Source organism: Gobio gobio (assembly GCF_949357685.1).
Source record: "Gobio gobio genome assembly, chromosome: 13".
Classification (NCBI taxonomy): domain Eukaryota; kingdom Metazoa; phylum Chordata; class Actinopteri; order Cypriniformes; family Gobionidae; genus Gobio; species Gobio gobio.
In genome coordinates this window covers 33,198,680-33,225,323 of record NC_137106.1, presented here as the reverse complement: position 1 = coordinate 33,225,323, position 26,644 = coordinate 33,198,680, and the positions used below count along the sequence as shown (strand labels likewise).

The 26,644-nt window shown below is 36.1% G+C and overlaps 1 protein-coding gene across 1 annotated transcript in view; it reads right to left on the bottom strand.

Moving 5' to 3' along the window:
- Window positions 1–993: 993 nt before the first annotated feature.
- LOC307136205 (zinc finger MYM-type protein 4) overlaps window positions 994–26,644 on the bottom strand; it is a 46,426-nt gene continuing 20,775 nt past the window's right edge. The window contains exons 8-29 of the mRNA XM_079833004.1: window positions 22,740–23,148; window positions 22,181–22,343; window positions 21,150–21,356; window positions 19,784–19,931; window positions 19,309–19,424; window positions 17,956–18,297; window positions 17,579–17,729; window positions 16,688–16,860; window positions 15,864–16,008; window positions 15,553–15,669; window positions 15,415–15,458; window positions 14,428–14,575; window positions 14,177–14,307; window positions 13,965–14,097; window positions 13,659–13,850; window positions 11,925–12,019; window positions 7,949–8,093; window positions 7,629–7,780; window positions 7,040–7,154; window positions 4,694–4,942; window positions 4,457–4,580; window positions 994–1,817 (exon numbers count right to left, since the gene is read on the bottom strand). Coding sequence (XP_079689130.1) covers window positions 1,607–1,817; window positions 4,457–4,580; window positions 4,694–4,942; window positions 7,040–7,154; window positions 7,629–7,780; window positions 7,949–8,093; window positions 11,925–12,019; window positions 13,659–13,850; window positions 13,965–14,097; window positions 14,177–14,307; window positions 14,428–14,575; window positions 15,415–15,458; window positions 15,553–15,669; window positions 15,864–16,008; window positions 16,688–16,860; window positions 17,579–17,729; window positions 17,956–18,297; window positions 19,309–19,424; window positions 19,784–19,931; window positions 21,150–21,356; window positions 22,181–22,343; window positions 22,740–23,148 — 3,710 coding nt within the window. The 3' untranslated portion in view covers window positions 994–1,606. The remainder of the gene's footprint in view (window positions 1,818–4,456; window positions 4,581–4,693; window positions 4,943–7,039; window positions 7,155–7,628; window positions 7,781–7,948; window positions 8,094–11,924; window positions 12,020–13,658; window positions 13,851–13,964; window positions 14,098–14,176; window positions 14,308–14,427; window positions 14,576–15,414; window positions 15,459–15,552; window positions 15,670–15,863; window positions 16,009–16,687; window positions 16,861–17,578; window positions 17,730–17,955; window positions 18,298–19,308; window positions 19,425–19,783; window positions 19,932–21,149; window positions 21,357–22,180; window positions 22,344–22,739; window positions 23,149–26,644) is intronic.

The window sequence follows — 26,644 nt, the reverse complement described above, 5'->3', positions numbered from 1 at the left end:
ATTTGGTTTGACCTCTATTAAGATGGCTTAGATTTTCATCAGATGTTATCTGCATTTGCCAATATCATTGTCTTATCTGTGTAAATAAAAACCTCATCTAAATGAAACATTTAGAACGTTACGCCAACAGCATGGGTTTTAAAAAAGCAAAGTTTGACATTGTTTTCGGGTTTTTCGAGCGCCAATTCAGTCATGCACTGCCAGATTGTCTGTCTTTGTTGTACTTCTCTCTCCCACACACTCTCCTCTCATTCTCGAACCCTCTCGAATCACACCTCATCTGCCCGGAGCACGCCCACACACTCTTTTTGGACAGGCAATATAAACGTGATCTGTCCCTGAGATGTATCTTTCTGTCCGCCGTACCCAATTGGTAGGAAATGTAGTGATCATGCAAACAGCATTTGCCCTTTTACAACTGTAAATGGTTAAACTGCCTCACTTATATATTGTTCCTCTTACATTAGCCTGACAATGCTCAAATGAAAGGTCCTGATGTGGAACGCGCTGGTTAAGTTAGACAATTCCATTACCGAAGGCTGATGCACGTATATAAGTGCTTTTCATATCGGTGTTGCATGATTCTCAAAAGCAGCAGCACATTCCAAATACAGTGTGAAGCACATGCAACAGCTCTTGTCTCTGTTACCATGGTAGCGAATGACAATTGGCTTTACATCGTAGGCTGGCGCTGCATCTATCTGTGCAAATATCAGCATAATCATGTGGCTAAACATTGCTTATTTGATTCCCATTGTTGCCATGTCAAGGTCCTGTCACTTGAACTAACAAAGCAGGACTGCCCTCTATTGACTGAGACATGACACTTTGACTCCATGAATGCATCGCACTCAAATGTTCAAATCTTTTGTAGAAGCGAGACATCTAAAATATCCGTAATAACTGAAAAGGAGCTTTTAGTACATGTTTTAGCTTTGAGGCAGTCTGTACCTGTATGTCTGTGGTCTAGAGAAAAATAATTTTCAGCAGATACGCACATTCAAAAAGGGTTTTTTTTTGTTGCATTTTGCACACATGGGAATATACAAATTTGTGTCCATTAAAATGCTCTCAGGATGAGATTTATAGCTGTTGCCATAAAACTGTAGCATCGCCAATTTTCAATGAAAACAAATGACTTTGTGTTGTGAACATTTTCAGAGTGAATGTTCCTTTACATGTCAATAAGTGTACAAAGTAGCAATTGTCCAGAAAACATGTTAAGATCAATGGCAACCCTAGCAAATCTTACCAGAAGTAAGCCAGTCATTCATCTGAGAATTCATATATATTTTCAAAGGTTACCAACAATGACATGATGAATGTTTAAACTTAAAAAGCTTTCACTAAATAATACTAAATACTGAAAAACAATATCTACTGTGACTAAAAACCAAACAATTCCCCCCAAATTTCATTTCAACTGTCTATAACATTCATGATAGAATAGATGACTAAAGGAATGTCTGTTGAGCATGTGCACAATTTCATTTCTGTTCCATTCCCGTCTGAATAAAAGTAATACGTAGATGTCATTAAATGTCTCAAGATGAGTTTTTTTTTTAGTTCTTTTTCAAAGCAAGGTCTCAAAGTTTGTGGGTTCTAATTAAGAGCTCTCTTCGTCTGACGAGTCCAGGTACTTTTGCTGATGCTTAGAGTCCAGATGAATGTCCCGTATAGCTAGGATACGTGTGAACATGCTCTCCATCATGGTGCCATCCAATGGCTGGGCTGAGTACCACACAGGGCTGCTGGGGTGGCAGGACGCCTCGGGCTGCAGGTAGAAAAGATCTGGACGCTGCTTCACAGAGTTTGAGCTGTGGATTGAAAATAGAATGAACATTACAAAGGATGTCTCAAACTAAAAGCATCAGGGAAAAAAAGACTAAACAAGTGACACTTCTACAAACAAAAGCAATTTGAATGAAGCTTTTTGTGTGCAGAAATAAAGCTAACAAGAATCTGCATAATTGTACTTCAAAATGCAGTCTCAAACTCAGAAAAGCATGCTAAAGATTGTAAAGAGTGATAAAATACATTATAGTTCACTCAAAAATCTTTTCATTCTTCTGTGAAACAAAATGAGATGTGAAAATCCAAACTGCTCTTACATATGACAAAAAAACGGCAAGCTCTAAAAGGAGAAAAAAGGCATTACAAGTAGTCCATATTATTAGTAAAAGCCATTAAAGTAGTCAATTTTTGCCATTATATTCCTTCATGAGATTAAATAATGTATGCTAATTTACTGCTAAATTTCTTGTAACCAGATGTCATGAAGTCCAACATGAGCCATATTCGGCATATGTCATTTGAAAGCATCAGCAGCAGTGTTATTTTATTATTATTTCTTATAGATATAATATTTGTTAATATTTTGAATTGACCCTTTACACATTTCTGGGTTTCTTGGAAACGGAAGTCGTCATGGTTGGGTGAATTTCTATAGCGCTGAATAAGAGACTACATTAAATATATTTCTTGTGTATTTTCTTAAAGGATTAGTTCACTTTTAAATAAACTTTTGCTGAATTTACTCACGACTCATGTCATCCAAGATGTCCATGTCTTTCTTTCTGCAGTCAAAAAGAAATTAAGGTTTTTGATGAAAACATTCCAGGATTTTTCTCCATATAATGGACTTCAATGGGCTCCAAACGGTTCAAGGTCCAAATGACAGTTTCAGTACAGCTTCAAAGGGCTTTAAACGATACCAGACGATGAATAAGGGTCTTATCTAGCGAAACGATCAGTTTCTGGAAGAGAAACCGACCAGTATTTATGCTATTATTTGACCTCTTATCAGACGAACGTGATCATCTCTGAGCTCCGCCATAACTTCCGCTAAGTGAGATCAAAATACGAGCGTGGTCATAGATGTATCAATCGTAGATGCCTCATTCTTTTGATCCATGCAAGTGCTAATGAGGCATCTACATATACATCTATGACCTCGCTCGTATTTTGACCTCATTTGGACCTTGAACCATTTTAAGTCCATTATGTGGAGAAAAATCCTGGAATGTTTTCATCAAAAACTTTAATTTCTTTTCGACTGAAGAAAGACATGGACATCTTGGATGACATGGGGGTGAGTAAATTATCAGCAAAAGTTTATTTAAAAGTGAACTAATCCTTTAAATAGCAAAAGAAAAACTCCACAATAGTGTTTTTACAACTTCAATAAAGAGGGAAAAAATTGAAACATTTATAATGGCAGTTAGAAGAGGGTCAATTTGATGCAAAGGTAATATATAATACAAAGTATAGTGTTACAAATGTGCATATATTATTAAAACACACACACACACACACACACACACACACACACACACACACACACACACACACACACACACACACACACACACACACACACACACACACACACACACACACACACACACACACACACACACACACACACACACACACACACACACACACACACACACACACACACACACACACACACACACACACACACACACACACACACACACACACAGATTTATGAGAAAAGGGTCCATTAGCCTTTATTGTTATTTTAATTTTAGTTAATTTTGTGCTTTTTTATATTTCAATTAGCTTTCATTTATTTTCATTTCAGTTTTAGTTGTACATTTATTTATTTCTATTTCATTTTATTTAAATTAACAAAAACTAATTAAAATATTGATTATTAATATCTCAAGTTATCTTTGTGCTCTTGTGTTTTTTTGTTTGTTTGTTTTTTTCAAAATAAAGTTGGATAATTTCATCTTGATAAACAAGAAATCTGTTGTTATACACTGCTGTGGATAGGTATCATTAGCTTTTTGTGGAAAATCATTAGTAAGACAGTAACCTCTGGTAAGGAACATTAAGAACATAAAACCATAAATACGTCACCCTTCAGTCTCACTATGATAAGTCTATTTTTGCTGCATCATGGATTAAATCAGGAATCTGGTATGGAGTTAAATAAGTGTAAATAACTACATTTATTAAGCATTTATAACATGCGAGTTAAAAATGTCTCACTATTTGGCAGGCATTGCGTTAAAGTCACCCTTTTTATTCATGCAGTTATAACTGCTTATCAACGATTTACAATGCATTTGTAAATGAGTTATTAGTCATTAAAAAACACCTTTATAAACCCTTTACAAAGGGAACCTTAATGTAAAGTGTTACCTAAATATCTTATTTTGTGTTAAGCAGAAAAAAGAAACGCATACAGATTTGGAACAACATGAGATTGAGTAAATCATGACACATTTTTTTTTGTTGTTTTTTTTGAGTGAACTGTCCCTTTAATAGTTTTTACCAACAATAAGATTTTGGCGGTAAAAAAAACATCATCTACTTTTGCTGAACGCATTGTCATGGAAGACATGTTGTAAAGGGTTGGGAATTACATAATGGTGACTACATTTTCGTTTTTGGGAGAACTATCCCTTAAAATAACACTCACCATTTGGAGAGATAGAACTCGTAGAGTCTGACAGGACAACGTAAAGGGTTCTCCACATTCTCGGGCATCTCCAAAAACTCCTCTTCCACCACCTCTTCCTCTTTCCTCCTTTTAGCTGCCAGTGCTGGATGTTCAACAAACATAATATTATGAGCACAGATGCACACTCACATGACTATGAGCTCTGAAAAAGATTCAAACACAATGTGGTCATTGCATCTTCAGCACAGCCCTCACCTTTCTTGTCCTTTTCCTCTTCCTTGCTAGGCAGTCTGAACCGAAGATAGGAGGTTGTGACATTTTTGGTGGTCTTTGAGCAGTGGGAGACATTGGAGAATGCAAGACGTCGATGCTCTTCAACCGTTTTGAGATTCAGCAGCTTGGCTCCAAAAAACAGCAGCGTGTTGAGCAGGACAATTGGAGATAAAGCGCCCAACTGCTTGCATTCCCAAAGGTACTCCTCCTCGACCCGTGAGTGTATATATCCTGTGGAAACATCATCATCACCTTAAAAGCCTATTCACAACAAGAGTGCATTTTAAAGAAGAAATTGCCATGTACAAACTGATCACAAGTTTAGGGTTGTAATGTTTTTGAAAGAGGTCTCTTCTGCTCACCAAAGCAGCATTTATTAATCAAAAAAATAAAGTAAAAATAGTTGAAGTCCTGTGATGGCAAAGCTGAATTTTCAGTGTCATTACTCCAGTCTTCAGTGTCACATGATCCTTCAGAAATCATTCCAATATGCAGAAAAGCTGCCCAAGAAACATATATTATATAATATTATCAATGCTAAAAACAGTTGTGCTGCTTCATATTTTTGTGGAAACCATTGTTTCAGGATTCTTTGATGAATAGAAAGTTCAAAAGAACATAATTTGTTTGAAATAAAAAGTTTTTGTATCATTATAAAATGTCTTTACCATAATTTTTAATTAAATAAATACGTCCTTGCTGAAAAAGGATATTAATTTTTTTTAAAAATCTTAAATGACCTCAAACTTTTGAAAGTGTTATAAGTGTTCATATTAAAAGATTTTACACTATCATATTTATATTTTATTTTTGTAATTTTGAAATTTTACACTAATTTCAGATGCATTTAAAATGTCTTAAAAGTGCAAATATTCCACATAGTCTCCAATTAAAATGATGCAAAACTGCATGCACAATAATACAAATTTGCTTAACTTTAAAAAACAATTATATGGAATATAAAAATAACACGCATGACATTTCAAATAGGGCTGCCAATAACGACTATTTTTATATCGATTAATCTATCGATTAATTTATTGATCAATCAATTAAATGCAACAACTAATTTATCACAATTTTCAACAATTTTACTTAAAAATATTTAATTTAACTTGCAACGTTGGCCTTCAGTAGTGTACTATAAAAAGTATAAATGTAAACAAGCCCTTGACAAAATGTAAAACCAAAAGAGTAAAAATGTAAAAAGGTACAAATTTGTAAACCAACGTAACAAAAAAAGAGAATATTAGCAAATACTTTTTATATAGAATAGTGTTGTCACGATACCAAAATTATGACTTTAATACAATACCAGACTAAAATATCCAATACCGATACTGAATCCATACCATGGCAAAAAACTGTAAAAGTAATTGAATACGACAGAACTTACTGTTAATTGTTTTATCATTGTTTTAGAGTTAAAACCCCCTAAAAACTCACTTGGTTGGCATGTTCCTGCCCTGCCCTGCTTCACACAGAATATTAGGTCTGGCCCTTTAAGAGCTGCACGGACCAAATTCATTGTAACACTCGATTTCTCATTCCACTCTGCATACGTTCACTAAAGACATATCCGACTGCGTTTACCCAAATACTCGCCAGGACGTGCATTTTGACATTGTTTACCATTCAAACCCAATAACCTGCGAAACTGCCGTTGCGATCGATCTCAGTGAAAGGCGTGTGCACGGGCTTCAGGTCAGAGTCCGGCCGCACCGCACTTTTCTGCTGCATTCTTTTTCCTGAGCTGCGCATATATATTTGGCTGTTCTGCTTCCATTGTTTAGTGTGAACGGTGGAAGCAGAGCTCACACACACGTCCTCACTCCTGCTGTCACACATCGACGCACATTAAGAAATGCTGCTCTTATTAGAGCGCTGTCATTTTTAAAGTACCGGTACTAATACAATTTCATATCAAACCCAACTTACCCAGTCGATTAAAAATATTGATGTCGACTAATTATCAGCGTTGACGCAGTCGATTGTATCTACCAATCACGGCAGGCCTAATTTCAAAGTATTAAACTAATCAGCTTTACAAGTAAACGGTTAGACTTCCATACAAATAAGTAAAGGTTTATTTTATGCTGAAAATATCTAATATATTTAATTTTTGGATAATGTGTCCAGAACTGGCATTTCAGTTAGATGTGGTGCTATTGGTGTCAGTAGTTAGTCTAGATTTTTGTTGGGTGCCTGGCTTTGGTTATGTGAACAGCAGGCCATATATACTGTATATATATATATCTATGACAAACAATGTGACGATTATTTGTTCAGCAGATGTCAAAACAAGGTCGTTTTGAAAAAGATATTTACCTCCAGGTGGCAATGCATTTCCCCAGTCCTTCAGCAGTGTGGTGATGTCAGCGATGAACTCACTATAGAGTGTATCCGTGAAGATATTCTCAAGACGCTCATTTTCAAGCAGGCACTAAGAATTGGGGTTAAGACAGAATAAGTGACTAAAAATGCTTATCAAAAATATATAATGCATCAAAAGAAGTGCGTTTAAATTATTATTATTATTTTTTTTTTTTTACATGTAATTACATTCATCTGAAGCAAAGGTGCTGGATTTAACCTTCTGCTGCTCCTCATTTAGGGGGTCACATTTATATTCCTCCAGGTCAAAAGTGACCAAACACCTCAAATGTAAGTCCCCCCTCCCTCCTAGTAAAATTTCTGTATTTTCATATTTTTGGTTTATTTTATTAAACCAAAAGTTCAATGTGAATATTTTTGGGGACCATTTAACCTTTTCAAATAATGTCCACAATTGTGTGTGTGTGTGTGTGTTCACATGCCCTAAAAAAAGTATATCATACCATTCTGATGAAGTAAAATATTTATTAAAATCTACGAATGATTTATTTAAAAGGACGAATGATTTATTTGATTCTCAAACCTGCTGAATGCCCAGGCACAGGTAGTAGATGCTATCGGGTTCATACACCTCGCCATTCGGCCTGCGGGCCTCCTTGATGAAACGACACAGGCCGTAACTGAGATCTGCAGAAGTGCACTTCAACACATCCTCCTTCACAGTCATGGGGCCTTCTGAATAAGACACAGTGGGAGAAGAAAAAGTTGCTAAAACACATGGTGGGTCAGCGCAATGTCACACACCAACTGCGACAGTGACCTTTACTAATGACACGCTGCGTGAGTCACGAGGCAGACGGAGAGGTAACGACTCCATGTTCTGACCCATGCGTGTCGACTTACCGGACTCCTGCTCCTGTTCACTTTGTCCTGTTTTCATTTTCACCCAGCTGGCCCAAGCTTCGACTCCGTACATTTGGTTAAGCTTTGCGCTGGACGTACTAAGCCAAACGCTGCCTGATGTATCCGTTCCAGATCGCTTACGACCCTGAATGAGACACAAAACACTAATTTTATTTCTACACAAGAAAGAAACAGGACATTATGAAAGGTAAATGTATAAACTAATGTATAAAATGTATACAAACTGAAATAAAATACATTCAAATGCTCTAATATATATATATATATAAAAAAGTTACAATTTCATCAAATTAAAATGAAGCCAATTAAAAATATTAACAAATACTATAAGAATATACAAGTAATACTAAAATAGCTCTATCCCTTTAAAATCGTGAAAGACATTACATTGTAGATGAAAAACCGATAGAGCTGCATGATTAATCGCTACAAGCATTCTCAATCTCGATTGTAACACCCACACAATCTTATTCCTAAATGACAATGATTTGTGTATGTCTATTAAACCTTTGACAAGGATGATCACAGCATATGAACATTCAGATCTTCATATGTCTTATGATTCAGTCTTGCCGCTGACCCGGAGAGAGCATTTGTCATGTATAGGAACGACAACCGTCTTTTCAACAACACAGTATCATTATTTCTCTGTGACAATAATTCAAATTATCACAGAAGTACTGAGATAAGTGTCTAGTTCAGAATCATACACTGATGTCTACGGTAGCAACCAAAATAAAAAAAATAAAAAAATCACCTTTTGAAATCAACTTACTTCAAATATTGTATCAGTTATATCTTTACACCAGAAGGTGTAGACGTGACTTTAAAAAATTGTCATTGAAGCATTCAAAGAGATTTGTTCAAAAATGCTGATTCCTCCAGTAATGAAATAAGTCGTCTCTATGGTAGTCATTGAATCATTCATTAAACAGATTTTTTTTAAATAATTAATTAAATATTTTTGAATAGACTGCAGCTTATGTACTGGATTATTGCTAAAATATCTAAATAAACAACTAAAATTTATTTTCGACTTGATGAACGAATGAAGAAAAATAAAGTAGGGGTGTGCACGAATAATAAATAAATCCCATGATAAATCCCTCTAAAACTCGCAGTTATAACTAAATCCACTGGGTGGCGCTGTGGAGCGTGTTCAATTGAGTGTATTTGATCACAATCTCGTCGTCTGCCTCGCAATGTTTGTGATTGTGTAAGATCATTTTCAATTTGCATCGAAGCAATGGAGTTACTTTTGATAAAATGAATGAATGAAACTGAGTTATCATAATATTACAACCCCAATGAGAAATCACGTGAAATCTAAACAGCCCCGACAAAACATTGCAAAACGTTTTTTAAACGGAAACAGTGTGGCGTTGAAGGTTTTTTGAGGTAAACTATTCGAATATAATATTTTGTAAAAATGCCCATCCCTAAAATAATGATGATGCCTACTAAAAAAACACAAATAATAACCTCTGAATCTTGTAAATCAGACAGCCACTTCAGAATGTGAAAAAAAAACACATTTTGCCGACACATTCATCTTTTAAGGAGACTTTCTTCAGCTGCAGCAGCCTCCATGGCAACCACTCCTCCATCCTCATCACCATCTCCTTCACTTTCAGCTTCTTTTGTCCCCATCTGGCCTGCATTCATTGTTTTGGCTTTGTGGCGTTATGTACAAAGTTCCTGAAGCATTTCAGCTTTACACTTTAAACAAGCTAGTCTAACATTTATGCCAGGTTTCCTCCGGAGGGATATGATGAACCTTCCTAACTGCCATCTGACGGCTTCACACTTCTCACAGCACTGTTTTCTTTTCATTCCTGTTCGAATAACAACATTCCTGAAGATTTCTGGTGGCAATTTTAAGTCTCCATTTTATTCTCTAGTGCCACATACAATTTGCCCTTTTAATTTACAGCATGCTCTAAATTTCCAGCTAGATTTTCATTTATGAAAATGAAAACTTTCCAAAGTCCTCCTAAAAAGATTATAAAAATCTTGAAATGTGGGACATGTAATACATCATAACTGACAACTAAACAAAATAACAGTGTACTAGAGGTTCTGACAGATTGCTAATTGCTGCGGTCCATTTAAAAAGGTTTCGTTAATTTCAATGAATTAAAAAAAAATCTGAATGAATGTTTGAATGAATGATTCAATGACTCACATTACTGGATGAATCTGCGTTTTTGAACGAATCTCTTATTGAATGGCAAAGACATTTTTAACAGTCACTTGTCGCCACCTACTGGTGTAACAATGTAATTGAAAGTAACTTGCTTTAAATAAAGGATGTATCAAAGGTGATTTGATTTTGATTGCTTCCGTAGACATCAGTGTTTATTTCCAAACCATATACTTTTATCTCAGTACTTAATGTGAATATTTGTAATAATAATATGGTCTAGTTGAAAAGAGCGTTTGTGAAGCTGTTTCATACCTATACATGATGAATACACTGATGAAAACATCTAATACCGTTCTGAATGTTAACGGTGATCGTACTTGTCAAAGGTTTAATAGACATAGCCGAATCTTTGTCAAGTGAGAATCACACATGGGTGTTTGAATCGAGATTGCAATCTTTTAATGATTAATCATGCAGCTCTAGTTGTCTCTTTCCCAATTTTACTAGAGTGGTACCAAACCCCTCAAAAAAATAAGAATATGACCAATTCTTTATAGATTCAGCTAAGCTTACACCGAAATTGGAGCCGGTATTTTAAGCTTTTAAAAATGAGTTTTATTTCTGTCAGTAACCTAGTAAAATTCTGTAATGAGCAACAGTCTGCAGGGGATGATGGGACTATGGCATCTACATGTTTAATTTCAGCACACGACACATCTGAATAGGAATCATTAAAGGAATAGATCACCCACAAATGAAATGTTATTAGAGTTCATCTGTGTTTCACAGAAGAAAGAAATCACACAGGTTTAGAATTATAATATGAAGGTCAGTAAATGCAATTTATGGCAGAATACTCATTTCTGGGTGAACTATCCTCTATAAAATGTAGTTTTGTTTTACTCTTCTTTTCCCCCCTCTTTTTTTCATAGCACATCCAAAACCAAGGCTGGATTCATATTTTTCTTAGAGCTTTTTTTAAATTGAAGCCAATATGGCATGAATGATTTCAGGGATAACAGGTGACATTCATTTATTAAATTAATTTAGCCATGTGTACGCTGACTCCTCTACCTGATAACATGTTCATGAAATGGTCCACAACATTTCTTTTCCAAAATTGTATGGGAAACTTCCATTTGTTCATCTCCAACTCAAATGGTTTATTCTACAACGTCTTGTACAACCAAAAGGTACATCTCTCTTTTCCAACTTTTTAAGAATAATACAAAGGTTATAAAAGAACAGCAAAAGCAACCTTGTGATTTTCCATTGACAAATTAAAAACATCAATACCTGACATTCACAAACCGATTTTAAAATCATCAAAACTGTAAACTACCAATGAAAGCCGATGCAAAATGCTTTGGAGCATTTAACAATCCTGCATCTTGACAATAGAAAATAATAAATACAGCCAAAATGATCTGAAAAGTAAAAATAAAATGTAGCTTTCTAGATAAAATAGTCCATCTGTAGTTAGAATGCTGTCAACTATAAATTCATTAACTAAATAAATTAACACGAATTGACTCACGCTTTCATAACCATTGTTAACTTATGGTAACTTCTAAAAAAAAAAACAAGACATTTTAAACCTCTCTAAAACCTTTGGCGAACACTTCGGGGTTTTTTTAACTTTGGAAACACTTCAGCCTTAATCATTCATCTAAAAGTTGGGAAACAACCCACTTCAACAGACTTCACACTTCAACCTTCCAAACTGCAAAAAGACTTCTTTGTTGTTCTTTCGCTTGTGTCAAATGCCTCTACAATAAGCCAGGAATCTGATTCGTTCCGATTACATACCCTTTTTCTGGGAGGATGGCTGTCTCTGCCCCTCTTACGTCTCTTCAGCGTCAATACCAGTCTGTTCTCTTTAGCTAATCCAGGGTCAGTTGGTGCTGTGAAATGACATGAGTGTTAAAATTTGGGGGGATTTAACAAAATATATCAATTACATCTGTACAAACATGAATGAAAAGGGCATCAGAACATTCTATAACTGCAGGCTAATTCCATAAAGTGTGGGAAAACTGAAAATTCAATTCTTGTGATTAGTGTGTTTTGAGTAGAGGTCGGTTTGGATTGGTTCTGACGATTAATCGGCAACGGTAACCAATTGCTGGAACAATCGGTTATCGGCAAACATCCATACCGATAGTTTTTCCGGGTTACATTCATTGTTGGAGCGGCTGAAAATGGACTGCTGTCATTATACAGTACGTGAGCAGCCTCTAGAGGGGAAATAAAAACTATCCCTGACGCCTCGTGCTGTTTGTTTTGACACTTGAGACTGCACGCTGCACAGAGAGAGACACTTCAGATGCAGATATAAAGCAGACAATGAAACGTTACATATATAGTACACTACTGTGCGTGTTTTCATTATTAAGATTATAAACAGTTGATAAAAAAAATACTATGGAAGTCATTGGGGCCCTGGGCCTGTTTGGTTACTCATATTATTCAAAATTCATACACCTTTGGAACAACATGAGGGGCGAGTAAAATGATGATAGAATTTAAATTTTTGAGTGAACTATCCCTTTAAGGTTTATAGAAGCATTGTTTATTGTTAACTTCAACATTTGCTAATACATTTTTATATTTTAAAATTGTATCTATTAAAGTTAGTTAATGCATTATAAACTAGCATGAATGATGCTATGAAAGCCAAGGTATAATTTATATATTAATATTCTTATATTTAAAAAGTACAGTACATTTTCATGGTTTAGTACCATTTTAAGTTTGTGTAATAAAGTTCAGCATTATTTTAAGAGTTATGTTTGTTTTCATTCAGTATCCATTTTAAAAACTATCTGTTGATTTATCGTTATCGGCGAGTGTGGTCCAACCTAGTTATCGTTACAAATAAATATAGACGGAGCAAATATTGATGAAAAAGATGAGCAAAAAGCACATTTAACTACAGAAAGTAAATAGTTTAAAATAATTTAAATCAATTAACAGGCCTAAAAAAAAAATTCTTAAAAGGGGTGGTTCCAGGTTTTTTTCTAGGCTTGGTTGTGTTTATGGGGCGCAGTATAACATGTCTTAAAACTTTTTTCTTATATTTTTCTTATATTTGACCTTTATTCCACACCGCTGTCTCCACTGTCCTTTGAACGGCTCGTTTGCTTCCTGCTTCTGTGAAGCCCAAACCTCAGAAAAACGCAATGGTCTTCGATTGGTTAGATGGCCAAATGTAGTTTGTAGTTCTGCAACAGCTCTTTCTCTCTCGTAATGACTGCGACGTGGCCACGCCCACTTTGTTGCGTGATCGCGGGGGCAGTGTTTATGTTAATAGCAAGGGTTTATGATGTCACCAACCCGGGAAGAAGCTTGTTGTAGTCCAAACCGGCCGTTCTTGTAGGCAATAAACTGCCATAACTTTAAAAGACAATATCTCCGTTTGCATTGAACTTTCAGCACTGTAACTTTGCAGACACTGTTTATGCTCAAGCAGCAACATTACACACTAACTAAAGTTAAAATAGTGAAATCGCATGCAACCACCCCTTTAAAATCTCATCTTACCACGAGGAAAATCATTTTCCAGATCTGGCTGTTCTGCTGGCAGAGGCGTGGTAGGGGCAGCTATCGGCTCCTCTCGTTCCGTCGATGCCACCAGTGGCTTCACGTTGGCTCCGGGATCCTCAGCATCTGCCCAGCTGAAGGGTGTTGATCTGGCCTCTGACTCTAGATCGCCACTGTAAGTGCTGCCCTGGTCTGAGCAAGGCAATAATACCAATACAATCAAAAACTGAAGTACTAAGGAGTTTTGTTTGGATGTAAAGGTTTGGATAAGCAAACAGGTCCAATAGTAACAAAACGTTTATGCACCAAGTAATGCAGGCTTGTCTTTTCCCTTCTCCACCTCATCGTCTTCCACTGAGCTTTGAGCAGGCAGGCTACATTTAGTGTCTTTCTTTTCAGCAGTGTCTTGAAATCCAGGGATGACCATGGGAATCGGCACCTGGACGGTAACAGCATGATTATAAAAGAGCTCTAAACTACAGCACAGAAAAAATTATTCGATAATAAAGATGACATACCGGTAGAGGTAGCCCCAGTGGAAAAGGTGTGTACTGAGTGTATAGATGCATTGGCACTGGGATGTAGACAGGCATCGGAATGGGCACCGGCACTGGCACATACCTCACTGTCTCTCCATTTTCATTAATTACTGCGGACGGAGAAAGTGCATTTAATTTTTCTTATTGTAGAGGCAATATTTAATTTCAACATATTTTGCATTGCCTATGATTTTCAAGCAGGGGTAATGGTAAAAGCGAGGAAGGCCAACCTTTATCAGACACATTGGGAGGTATTGGAGGCTCTGGCTGACACTGGACCCCTTGCTCTTCAGTAATAGGCCTGCACATGAGAGCTTTGTTCTTCAACATCCTTCGATATGGAATAGTGGCCACTGAAGCATCGGTTTGTGTGCTGGCCTATTAGAAAAAAACATAACATATAAGGGTAAATAAATAAATCACATTTTTGTTTTGGGAAGTAGATATTTAATGAAACCAACATTTCAGTAGCCGATATCAATACCAGTGAAATTTCACAATTCCTAAATCTAATTTTAACAGCAAAACTGAAATCAACAACTAATACATTAAAAGTCTTTTATTTTTAATTTTTTGGTTTTGTTTTATTTGTATTATACATGTAAAGAAAAGTGTTCTTGGTTACTTTCACTTTTACTGGAGCCGCCTTTGATACTTGCATCTTTATACACAACTGTTCAAAGTTTGGGGGTTGGTAAGATTTTATAATATTTTTGAAAGAAGCCACTTATGGTCACCAACACCGCATTTATTTAATAAAAAAATGCAGTAAAAACAGCAAAATTGAGAATGTTAAAATTTAAAAAGAAAATCTATTTAATAATAATAAGAAACATTTATTAAATATAAAATAATAATAATTCTTGTGATGGTAAAGCTGAAATTTCAACATTACTCCAGTCTTCAGTGTCACATGATCTTTCAGAAATCATTCTAATATGCCGATTTGCTGCATAAGGAACATTCCTTATTATTATCAATGTGGAAAACTTAATATTTTAAGTTGTGCTGCTTAATATTTTTTTGTGGAAAACATTACTTTTTTTCAGGATTCTTTGAGAAGTAGCCTACAATTCAAAATATATTCAATTATAAAATGTATTTTATTGTCATCCTTGCTGAATAAAAGCATTAATTTCTTACCCCAAACATTTGAACCGTAGTGTGCATTTAATACACCACTTTGTAACAAAATGTATGTGTGCATCACTACTTACTTCCCCAATGTTTTTTGAGCTGGCATTTGAGGTAGGTAGAGCTCCTACAAATAAAATGAATTATATTAAATCATAAATGGAATTAAACAGCTAAATCTTTTAAAGGACACAAAATTGAAAAACATGTCAACAGAATACCTGTGAGAGCAGTATTTCCAGGTAATGTGGAGGCCAGAGACACCACACCACCAATAACAGGCATGTCCTTTGACAGAGATAACGGAGCTTGGACTGTAGTGGTATTAGACACAGTACCTTCAATGATGAAGCAACAAGAGTGAGTCCTTCTCATTAGAAAACCAGTTGTGAAGAATACATTTCACAGCAGAAACGCTGCACATTTGTTAAAGGTCGTTATAAATAGGTTTCACTCTGCTAAATAAATAAACAAGTGTTAAACAATATAATTTGCTAACTAGTTTTACATATAGAACTACATGTTGACGTACCGTTGCTTGCTGGATGATGAGGGGAAATAGACTTTGAACAGAACTGCAGCAAACAGGACAGGTTACAGAAATGTCTTGTTGTTCCATCCCAGACGAGGCTTTCCTTCAGTGAGCCCTGATTCTTACAGCAATGACACTTGGCCATCTGACGCAACAAATTCATGCAGGAAAGATGCAAAAAAAGAATAATTATAAAGCGCTGCCAATATGAAGAATTTAACAGTACATATCTAAAATACAAAAGCAAAAATTGTTTCTCAATTCACAATGTAATTTTAACCCCAACAAAAAAGAGGTGATTGTCAGGCTTTCCTCAAGAAAAAGGACAACTACTAGTGATGGGTCTGTCATGAACGATTCTTTCATTTTGAACGAATCTTTAATATGACTTGGGAACAACGAACTGTCTCAGAGTGATTCGTTCATTTTGTGTTGACCGCGCATGCGAAACATCCCATAGTTTTTGGGATGGGGTAAACTGACTGCATAGCCTGTATGAAGACACATATGCAATGAATTAATTGTTTCCGTTTCTCAATTTTCCTCCGCTTGCATAGCATTTTTTTCTTATTCTAAATGTGATCAACATTATGTAAATTGATGTGTTGGGGGATTTGACCATTATGTAACATTTCAATGTGTTGGGGAATTTGACTATTAACATGTAACATTTTAATTATATTTTGCTGAAATGACTCAAAAAAAGATTTGTTCATTTTGATGAATGAGATTCAAAGATCCGAGTCAGTAAAATGATCCGAACTTCCCATTACTAACAACTACAGCAACAACAAAAAAACCTAAAACGAAGTGCCATCTCTTACCTCATAAAAGAGCACGGTGTAGAGAGACATGCACTCTTCTGTGCAAAACTCCTCTAGTTTGCCCCCAAAGAAGTTCTGAATGGTTTTATGGGTCATGTTTTGACAGTAGGCACAAACCCTGCATTGACCTCCATGTCGTTTAGCAAGGTCATGCTTAAAAAGCAGTTTACAACCTATAAAAGAAGACAGAAAGAATGAAAGAGAAGTGAATGTATGAGCAAAAGGTTGGGCATAAAAATAAAATTTATTTAGAAAAGTTGTTTTTCTTCACGCTTTTTTATTGTACATTAAATGGCCACCAAATACATGAACTAAATTGTTTATTCTACAAAGTAAAGAAAAATATCCTTAAGGTCCATAATTGAAATGGAATTCTAGGGGCTTTCGCATTAGTGGAATGTTTTCATAGTTCATATAACTATAGGCGGAAGTACTTCGATTTTAGGTATAGGAACACCTTTTAGGGGGACTAAATTAGCTCCTACTTCAGGGTAGGGTCTAACCCAGCACACTAGGAACTACCAGTGACGTAAGTGTATGTTAATTGGCTGAATGCATGCCGTGCGAAACATGGGCACTCATCATTTTTAACTTACACCACGAACATTGAAAACAGTGATAGAAGGACTGACGCTAAAGTCCAGGTGCTACAGAGTTGTTGAATGCCACGCTTAAATGACATGTCAGTGTCGGTCGGCTTACATCACTTCAGAGTTCCTATAACTACCTGATGCGAAAGCCCCAAAATGTTAACCTGAATGGCATAGGCCCAATAATAAGCAAGATAACAAGCATCACATGAGCTGAATAGGATGACTGCCATTCCATTTTTTTGTGACCGACCAGTTGTGAACCACAGATATAAGAATCAAGTAAAGAGGTTGGACAAACCTTCACAACAGAAAGATCTGGGCTGCTTTTCGTATGTGATGATGTCTTTGACTACTTTCTCTAGTTTGCAGTACTCGCACACAGCTTTCACGTTGCTTTCCCTCTTATATAAGTCGCAACATGCTCGAGAACAGAACAGCCCTGCGTGACCCTAAGAGAAGAAAAAAAGAGAGTTCTTTAACAACATTTTTTGAAGAACTACAAAAAAATTATTTCACAAATCACAGAGCAGGAAAAATAATGAACCATCTTTCCAATATTATCTGAAGCTTATTATAGAGGTGTCTTATAAAAGTAACATCACATTTGCAGTTGCGCCGTTGTGATTCGGCCACAGTAATATCACTTTTTCATGTGACCGCTTTTGGAAGCCATACCTTAAACTGGAAAACCTCTGGCTTTGAGCTAAACTGATTCTGGCACTGCTTGCACACAAGTCGTATTGTGTCAGAGGACGAGGGAGGCTTGTTTGGCCACTGCTGCTGGGCGTCTTGTGAATTTACCACACCAGGAGCGGGCACATAAGTTGGAACTGGATTTTGATTTGAGGGTGGTACAAAAGGTGGAGGCGGGTTGTGGCTTGGGCCAGGCACATTGGATGATGTTTGGGTGGGCTGGAGATGGTCGGTGGTGGGCCGGGGTGGTGCAGCGCTCTGAAGCTGAGGTCCATGAGAGTTTCCATTCATCTGGTTATGAGGTACAGATGCATTAAGTTTCTCCTAAAGAGAAGAAGAAAAAAAAGAAAGTTCACATGATCTGATCTACAGACCAAAAAAAGCAGGCATATAGACTACACAGACTATTATAATCTAATCATTTATTTGGCTGTCAAAAACATAAGTATACACCACTGTTTAAAAGTTTTTTGAAAAAAATAATACGTTTATTCAGCAAGGATGCATTCAATTTATTATAATTTACATTAAATGTTATGGTATTCATTTCAAATAAATGCTGTTTATCTGAACTTTTAAAGGGATAGTTTAACCAAAAATGAAAATTCTGTCATCATTTACTCACCCTCAAGTTGTTTCAAACCTATATACATTTCTATCTTCTGCTGAACACAAAGGAAGATATTTGGAAGATTGTTTGTAACCACGCAGATCTCTGCAGCCATTGAATACCATGATATTTTTTCCTCACTATGATAGTCAATGGCTGCCGAGATCTGCATGGTTACAAACAATCTTCCAAATGTCTTCCTTTGTGTCCAGCAGAAGAAAGATATTCAAATTCAAGTTTGGAACAACTTTAGCGTGACTAAATGATGACAGAATTTTAATTTTTGGGTGAACTATCCCTTTAAGCTGTTGTAAACATTGAACATAGTAAGAGATATTTATTAAGCTCCAAATCAGCATCTTGGAATGATTTCTGAAGGATCATGTGACCCTGAAGACTGGAGTAATGACGCTGAAAACAGTTATTTTAAATTTTAATAATATTTTACAATATTTCTGTTCCTACTTTATTTTTGATCAAATAAATGGAGCCTTGGTGAGCATAAGAAACTTCATCTAACTGGCCCCAAACTACTGAATGGTAGATAGTGTATATTTATATAACATACAACACAAGTCACTCAAACAAGATAGGAAACAAGCTAAATCCAAAACTAGATAATTTTATGAAATATTGTCCATTACATTATTTACTTAAACTAGTGTTACAACTATAAAAAAAAGTGCAACACAAAATACTGTAAATAAAGACAAAGAATGCAAGACCTGGAATTTGCCCACACAGTCCAATGAGCAGAAGTTCCTTATGGACCCATCAGAAATGGCAAGGTGATACTGAGGAACAGCGACCTTCTTGCAAGTTGTGCATGGGAAAGAGGTGCCTAAGAGCAAAGCAAAACGTATCAGCACAAGAAGAAAAAAAACTCTTTAGATTATTCATAAAACATTAAAAAAAAAATCTAAAGAAAATATTTTACTAAACAAATGCATGTTTTTGAGACATTGAAGATTTCATTTCAATTGGAAAATAATTGCATTTTGAAATGTTACGATAAATAAATTTAGTTATTTTACTTTTACTAGATATTGAAAATATCAGTTAAAGATCAGGCCATTCCTATCGGAGCATACTACACAACTCCTTGTCCAAGCTCTTGTTCTATCCAGGCTGGACTACTGCCGCATGTACTGTCAAACCTCTCCTATTTGTCAAGGTACTCTATTACAACACAATATTTACCTGTCAAACTGGGCGATGCTTGACTCAGGGCCACACATCTTTGAGAGCAGAAGAATTCCGTGACACCCTGTATGTTTGTCCCCTCCATCATTTGTTCAATATTTTTGATATCTTGGCAGTAGGGACAGTGAAGCCGCTTGCCACTCTTCTGCAACACGGTGAGAAAGACAACAGCTTTAACTCTTTATTTAAATAATATTTTGTGGACTTTTACTACTTTTATTGATTGCAAAATTCAAAGCAGAAAATAAATGGGATAGGGAGACAAGTCAAATTTGAACCTGCATATCCCACATGACTAGGGCTGGGCGATATGGCCAAAAAAATCATATCTTTGTATTTTTGGGTTGAATGGCGATACACGGTATATATCCCGGTATTTTCGATTTATTTATATTTGGATAAAAACAAAATCTGTATTTATTTTAATAATAATTCATTTTATTTCACATCCTGCCCAATGATGTCCTAAAAACAATGTTGATATTGAAGGCTATAAACAAATACAGTGAATGTATTGTAGGCTATGCAATATATTATGTGCAAAAAGGGGTTAAAATCACATAACATTCTAACATTGTAACATTACAATCTAAAAACAAAAATAATAATAATTCACTAAACTAAAAATAAAAACAAAAGCATTTTAGCCTACATTTGATTACCCCATTATAATGATCACTTTCATCAAAATATACATACTTGTAGGTTTAAAATTCCACATATGGCACATTTATTGTCCAACAACAAATATTATAGAAATATGCATACTTTAGTCAGAATTATTGCGTTCTATTGCTGGATTGTCTGTTTGGCGTGCATGCACGTGGTGGCACTCATTCACGGAAGCCTGAATTTTAGCAGAGATTCACATGCAGAAGGCTTGTCCTCTCCGGACAGCAAAATGGACATGTTTGCATGACTTTCTAACATTTACAGATGGAGAATATACCTGTGAAATGTAAGTTATGCACTGAGGAAAGCACCACATCTCAAACGCATTAAACACCGCAGGTATTTTTCTGTCTGTCAGCACAAGTAGCCTATCTCTCAGGGCAAGCTGCTTTAACGATACGTGTTAACTATATCTTACCAGTTATTTTTAAGCCCTTATATCATGCACTTTCCCTGCATCAGCTCACTCTGCATACTCCGCTATTTTTCAGATGCGCTCGTATCAATCTACTGTATATCGATATAAACGGCATTGCCTCATTCCAAATAATTTCTATCGTACAAACTCGATATACCGCCCAGCCCTACACATGACCAATTCCTCTCAATTGAAAATGCAAGAATTAGGCCATGCATGACTAACACAGCTTGAGCGGAGAACAGACAGTTCAGTCGTTTAATGTTAGGGTACCTGTTTGTAATTGCTGATGCATTCGGTGCAGCAGAACTTTTTAATACTATCCTCTATCTGAACCAGGTGATAGTTTCCGGAGGCTGTACAGTTGCCACAGTTCTCGCAGTAGCTCATGTAGAGGTTTCGGGAGGATCTGAAGCGTGCAAAGCATTCGTCGCTGCACAGCTTGTGCACGGCACCCAGATGAGTCACTTCATGCTGAATCTGGAATACAGAAAAAAAACAACAACAAAACAGATAATGGCTTAAACAGCATTTAACTGCATGGATTCCAAGTTGCGCTGGTGTTCTATGACCTTGCAGTGCGCTAAAAGAACGTTTACACAAGGTCAACGTGATTTCAATATCTTTGGTTGATTGGAATGTTCTTCCAGGATGAACAATTAGATCTGAAGGACAAGATTACATGTCAAGTTTAGGCTTACAACCAGGGTTAGGTTCTTACATCAGTGTTATTCAAATATCATTACAGGTTATGATTAGGTTTAGGGGGTTATGACTGTTTTTGGACAGAAATTTTGTCTTACTCACACACCATAAGCATTGAGTTAAGACTGAATGTCAAGTTAAAGGCTGAGGACAATTATAAAAGGTTTAATTGACCTTCTATGGTTCATTTACATTTCCCTGGCGAGTTTATTTTAATTAACAAACTATGTGCATTTATGATTGTTAAGGTGGTAAATATAAAATGGTAAAACAAGACTCTTGAACTCTCAAAAGGTTAGCAAATTGTGCAAGTAGCTCATTAGCTCATAATGCAAGATAACAGAGCAAAAAATCCTTTCAAGATAATTGCACCCTCCAGCCGGATAACGCCATGTTGAGGGCTTAACATTTTTTGGGAATGTTTGTGAACATAACATCTTGTACTGGGAAACTACTTGGGAAACTAAATGCAAGTTTAGGCCTACAACATACATTGCATCATATTGTACTTACAAATAATCGACTTCATAACGTGCATTAATCAAAATTCAGCCCATAAGGGAGAAACAATTGTATTTGCGATTTTGAATGAGCCTTACCTCTTTGACCAACTTACACACGCTGCAGTGTGTATATAGATCCGCAGGTGTATCTTCATACCTGTCTTTATAAATACTTAGACAAGCTTGGCTGCAGAATTCCTTTAGTGTGTTCATAGAGCCCACTGGGATGGTTATCAAGTCCTTTAGATTGACAATGACCCTTAAGTAGTTAAATACAATAAAGTAGTTTAATACAGTGATCAATTTCGCATACCATTTGTATAATACAATTAAACATTTAAATCATTATCAGTCATCATCATAGAGGAAAAAATTATGTCTCTTATGTCATTCCAAATGCCTTAATAACATAAGTTATTTTTTAGAAGCTCTTTTCCATACAACAAAATGAGCTCCAAAAATGACAACTTGACAGCCCTAATATATTTCTGTTGTACGGCAAAGGAGCAAAGGGTTTCTGGTGAACTTCCTTTGAGTTCAATGGACGAAAGCCACACAGGTTTTCAGGTAAACTATTCGTTTAACACACTTTTTCAGTTATCTGTGAACTGACAGAAGATGGAAAACTATTAAAAACAAAACCTAAAGTACTCACTTAAGGCAGAGGTGGCAGGTTTTCTTAGGAGCGATAATGGGGGTAAACTGAACCGAGGGTAAACTGAAACTAGTTAGACAAACAGTGGAGCAAAACAACTGGTTAGATCCTTTTCGCTGAAAAGCCGTTTGACCCTTCTGGAGGACTTTAGAACAGCCCGAGCAGCAGATCCTCACTGTGGGTGGAGGAGCGTGGACTTGGGGCGGCTGGGGCTGTAGGTGGGCTTGCGGCATCATCTGCGGCTGCATTCGGGCGTGGGTCTGCATTTGAGGATGCATCTGGGCCTTGGGCTGCAGTCGGAGCTGAAGCTGAGTTTGGGTTTGGGCTGGCAGAAGTATAGTGGTCCCTCTGAGTGAAGCAGTGTTCTGGGACATTACTGAGAATGATGGCTGGGAGGGTGCCACAGATGCTGCATGAAAACAAAAACACAATTAAAAATGAGCTAAAAGATGTTGACCATTCTTGTTCTCTTCTTATTGCATAAAAAGGCCATATTCTGCACGGTTTACACTGTTGTTCAGAAGAGGTTTTAGGAACCTTAGATTGCCATTTTTGAATTTGTACCGTTAGTATGTCTATGTAAATTATCTCATGACTGCCAACCTTATCGACACATCACTACTTCACACAATGGATGCAAAACACCACGTCTTTAAAATAAGAAAACATTTCAGAATCCTAGATTATAATTGCCCTAAAGCCTTGTTAATGTACATAAAGACTTCATCCTAGTTTGTAAGATGGTACATTAATATTAGAAACAGTGCTAATAGTATAAGTTAGATGCCAAATACATTATATATACAAGAGATGCTCCAATCAGCATTTTTGGGGCCGATCACCGATTACCAAGATCATGATCTGCCGATTGCCGATCACAGAATGGCAGGGGAATTTGAAAATGGTTTGCACCATTTGTAGAAATGAAACTAACTCTAAATTAACTGAGTCAAGATCCTGAAGAACCACCAAGTGTTTATTTTAGAAAATGAGATAAGTTAAGGCTACTGTAGGCCATCTTTCCCAAATAAAAGTATATAATTATCTCACCTAAATATTTGATCATGCAGTGCATTTTTGTTTTTAAAAGCAATTTTTCAGGTAGGTCTAACATTAGTATTGAGGTTAGAAATACTAAAGACATTTAATAAGAAATCAAATTTAAATTAATATTGGTCTTCCCTGAATAAATTGAATTAGATTAATCCTTACACTTCAGGTACACTTCTTGTCATTCAAGAGCAGTGAGTGTCATAAAGGTTCATCAAACAACACAAGACAAAGAGAAACTCAGAGACAGCAGCAGTTTATTCGACAGCTGTCACTTTAAGAGCGAACACGGATACGGTTACATGCAGTTGCACAAACGTTCACTCGCGAGTCACGACGGGGTTTACGTGCACACTCGTCAAGACAGTAATTTAGTACATACATTTGTGTGTATCTGACCATTTCAGCGCAATTTGTACTCGCAAGCTTTTTGTGAGATGGCCTGTGTGTGTGTGTGTGTGTCTCTCCAGACCGTGCGCGCGAGTGCTGAGCGGTTTGAACACTGGCAAGACTTGTGATAAGTGATAAATGATAAACTTTAGTGACGATGCGACACTGCCTCGATTGTGCAAAGTGGCAAATCCTGTGTCAACTGAGCAGCTCGATTTTAGTGCAGATGCGATGCGCTGATGTGAAGCCATTTGAGCATTTTGAAAGGGAGAGAGCGAGCGCGCGCACGCGGTGATTCACTCGCGCTGTTTGTGAACTTGCGTCCCACAGAAAGTTTTCAAATGACTGCGCAAGTTATTTAATATAGAAATATGAATTGTACCTCACCTTAAGCATTATAATTATTTTACCCGCGCTGGAAAGAGAATGAGACGGTGTCGCTGCATATCATGCCCTAGCTCTCACGGCAGCTCGTCAGCATGCGATCGGTTCATGAGATCGGCCTTTTTGGAGACCGCCGATCAATCATCCCAAAGCGATTATCGACCGATCGAGATCGGTTGCCGATCAATCAGAGCACCCCTAATATACACTTTTAATATTAATTTATGAATCTGGAAAATCTGGACCACAATTCTCCCACGATTCTGAAAAACAAACCATTAGACAACTAAAAAAAATAACAGGTAATTTTCTTGAGTTTTTTACAAAATGCTCTATTTAATTTTGTAAAAAGTTATAAATGAGTCTATTAAAAAATTAATTATGTAAAATATAATTTGAAATTAATTAATTAATAAGAGTTTTTAAACTCATCTCTATCAAATACATTTTTACAGTCGCTGATCTACTGTCATAACCGTGTAACAATCTTTACTTGAAGAATATTAAGCTTCATTCATTTCGATTAGCGTTTATATCTGGCCAGGGTCTGCTAAAAATTGTCAGATGTGCTTCTTCACTGCGCTATTCTTTTCAAATCAAACAAACCAGCGTGCCTTTATTTTTTTGCATAGTGACGGTTGTTTTGAAATAAGCCAAAATTGCGCAGGTGATCTTCGCAAATTGATTGAACATAATTTGTGAAATATAACCCGCCAAAATGCCTAGTGAATTGACATCGTACCCTCCACACAGTCCACAGTTGATTTTTACCCGCATTTGGCATAGTTGCGTAACTTGCGTTATACAAGTTGTATTTGGAATAAAAAATACGCTAGCTAACATTAGATTTGGTGGAAATAACACTAACAACGGTACAACAAAACAAGTCAGGCTAATGAACAGTCCCAAGATTTACAAGGGATGCAAACACATGTATGGTCAAAAAAGAGAGAGGTAATCGAAGCCCTCTCCCCGCGGCAAATATCCAGATACATACATTGTCACATACCCCTGCCATCCCCGGGCCACCCTTATAGGCAGATAGAGTAAAATGAAATTCTGAAACATAGACACTAATTTGGAATGTTCTATTTCATTTATTATTCTGAAACATAAACTCTTATTGAACCATCTAGCACTTCTTCTTGCTTTACTCCTTCTTCAGCTTTATATTTATATATGAATTCAAATAATTATATATCATCCAAAATAAAAGTTTACGTTTACATAATATACATGTGTGTGTGTATATGTATATGTATATATATATATATATATATGTATATGTATATGTATATGTATATGTATATATATATATATATATATATATATATATATATATATATATATATATATATATATATATATATATATATATATGTATGTATATATATATATATAAAATGAATTATATAAATATATACATGAAGGAATGTGTATTTATATATACACAGTACAAACATATATATTATGTAAACACAAACTTTTATTTTGGATGCGATTAATCGATTGCCCAGCACATATACATTATATACATTATATATATATATATATATATATGCCTTAACAAATAATATACAATTACAAGATGTTTATTGTAAACATAATGTGCAGCTTTTCAATGGGGCAACAAAGCTAGAGAACAAGATAATCTTTAAGAAACGCTTAAAAACAGAGCGGCACAAAGCGCTTATGCGCATCCCGGGTGCAGAATGATGCGCTTAAGGAAACATGGAGTCAGAGTCTATGGTCAGAGTGCACAATGCTGCGCGAGTGCGCATTGAAAAGTTCACGGAACAAAGAAAAGATGTTGAGCGCACAAATCCTAGTGTATATGTATATCTGTCCAACAGTTACTGATGATTTGTTTCTTCACCGTTTTAAATTCCAGTTATTGTGCACGTGATGCTAATTGTCACCCGATAGTGAGTACAACATCGTTCAGAAATAGCTAACGTTACTCCAGCAAGATAAAGTCATTTTATGCAAATCCACAGCCCCTTTATCTACAGTATTAAGTATTATAATGGGAATATAATCTTGGAGAGTTTTACCGCGCTGCCTGTCGTAACCGGACGAGG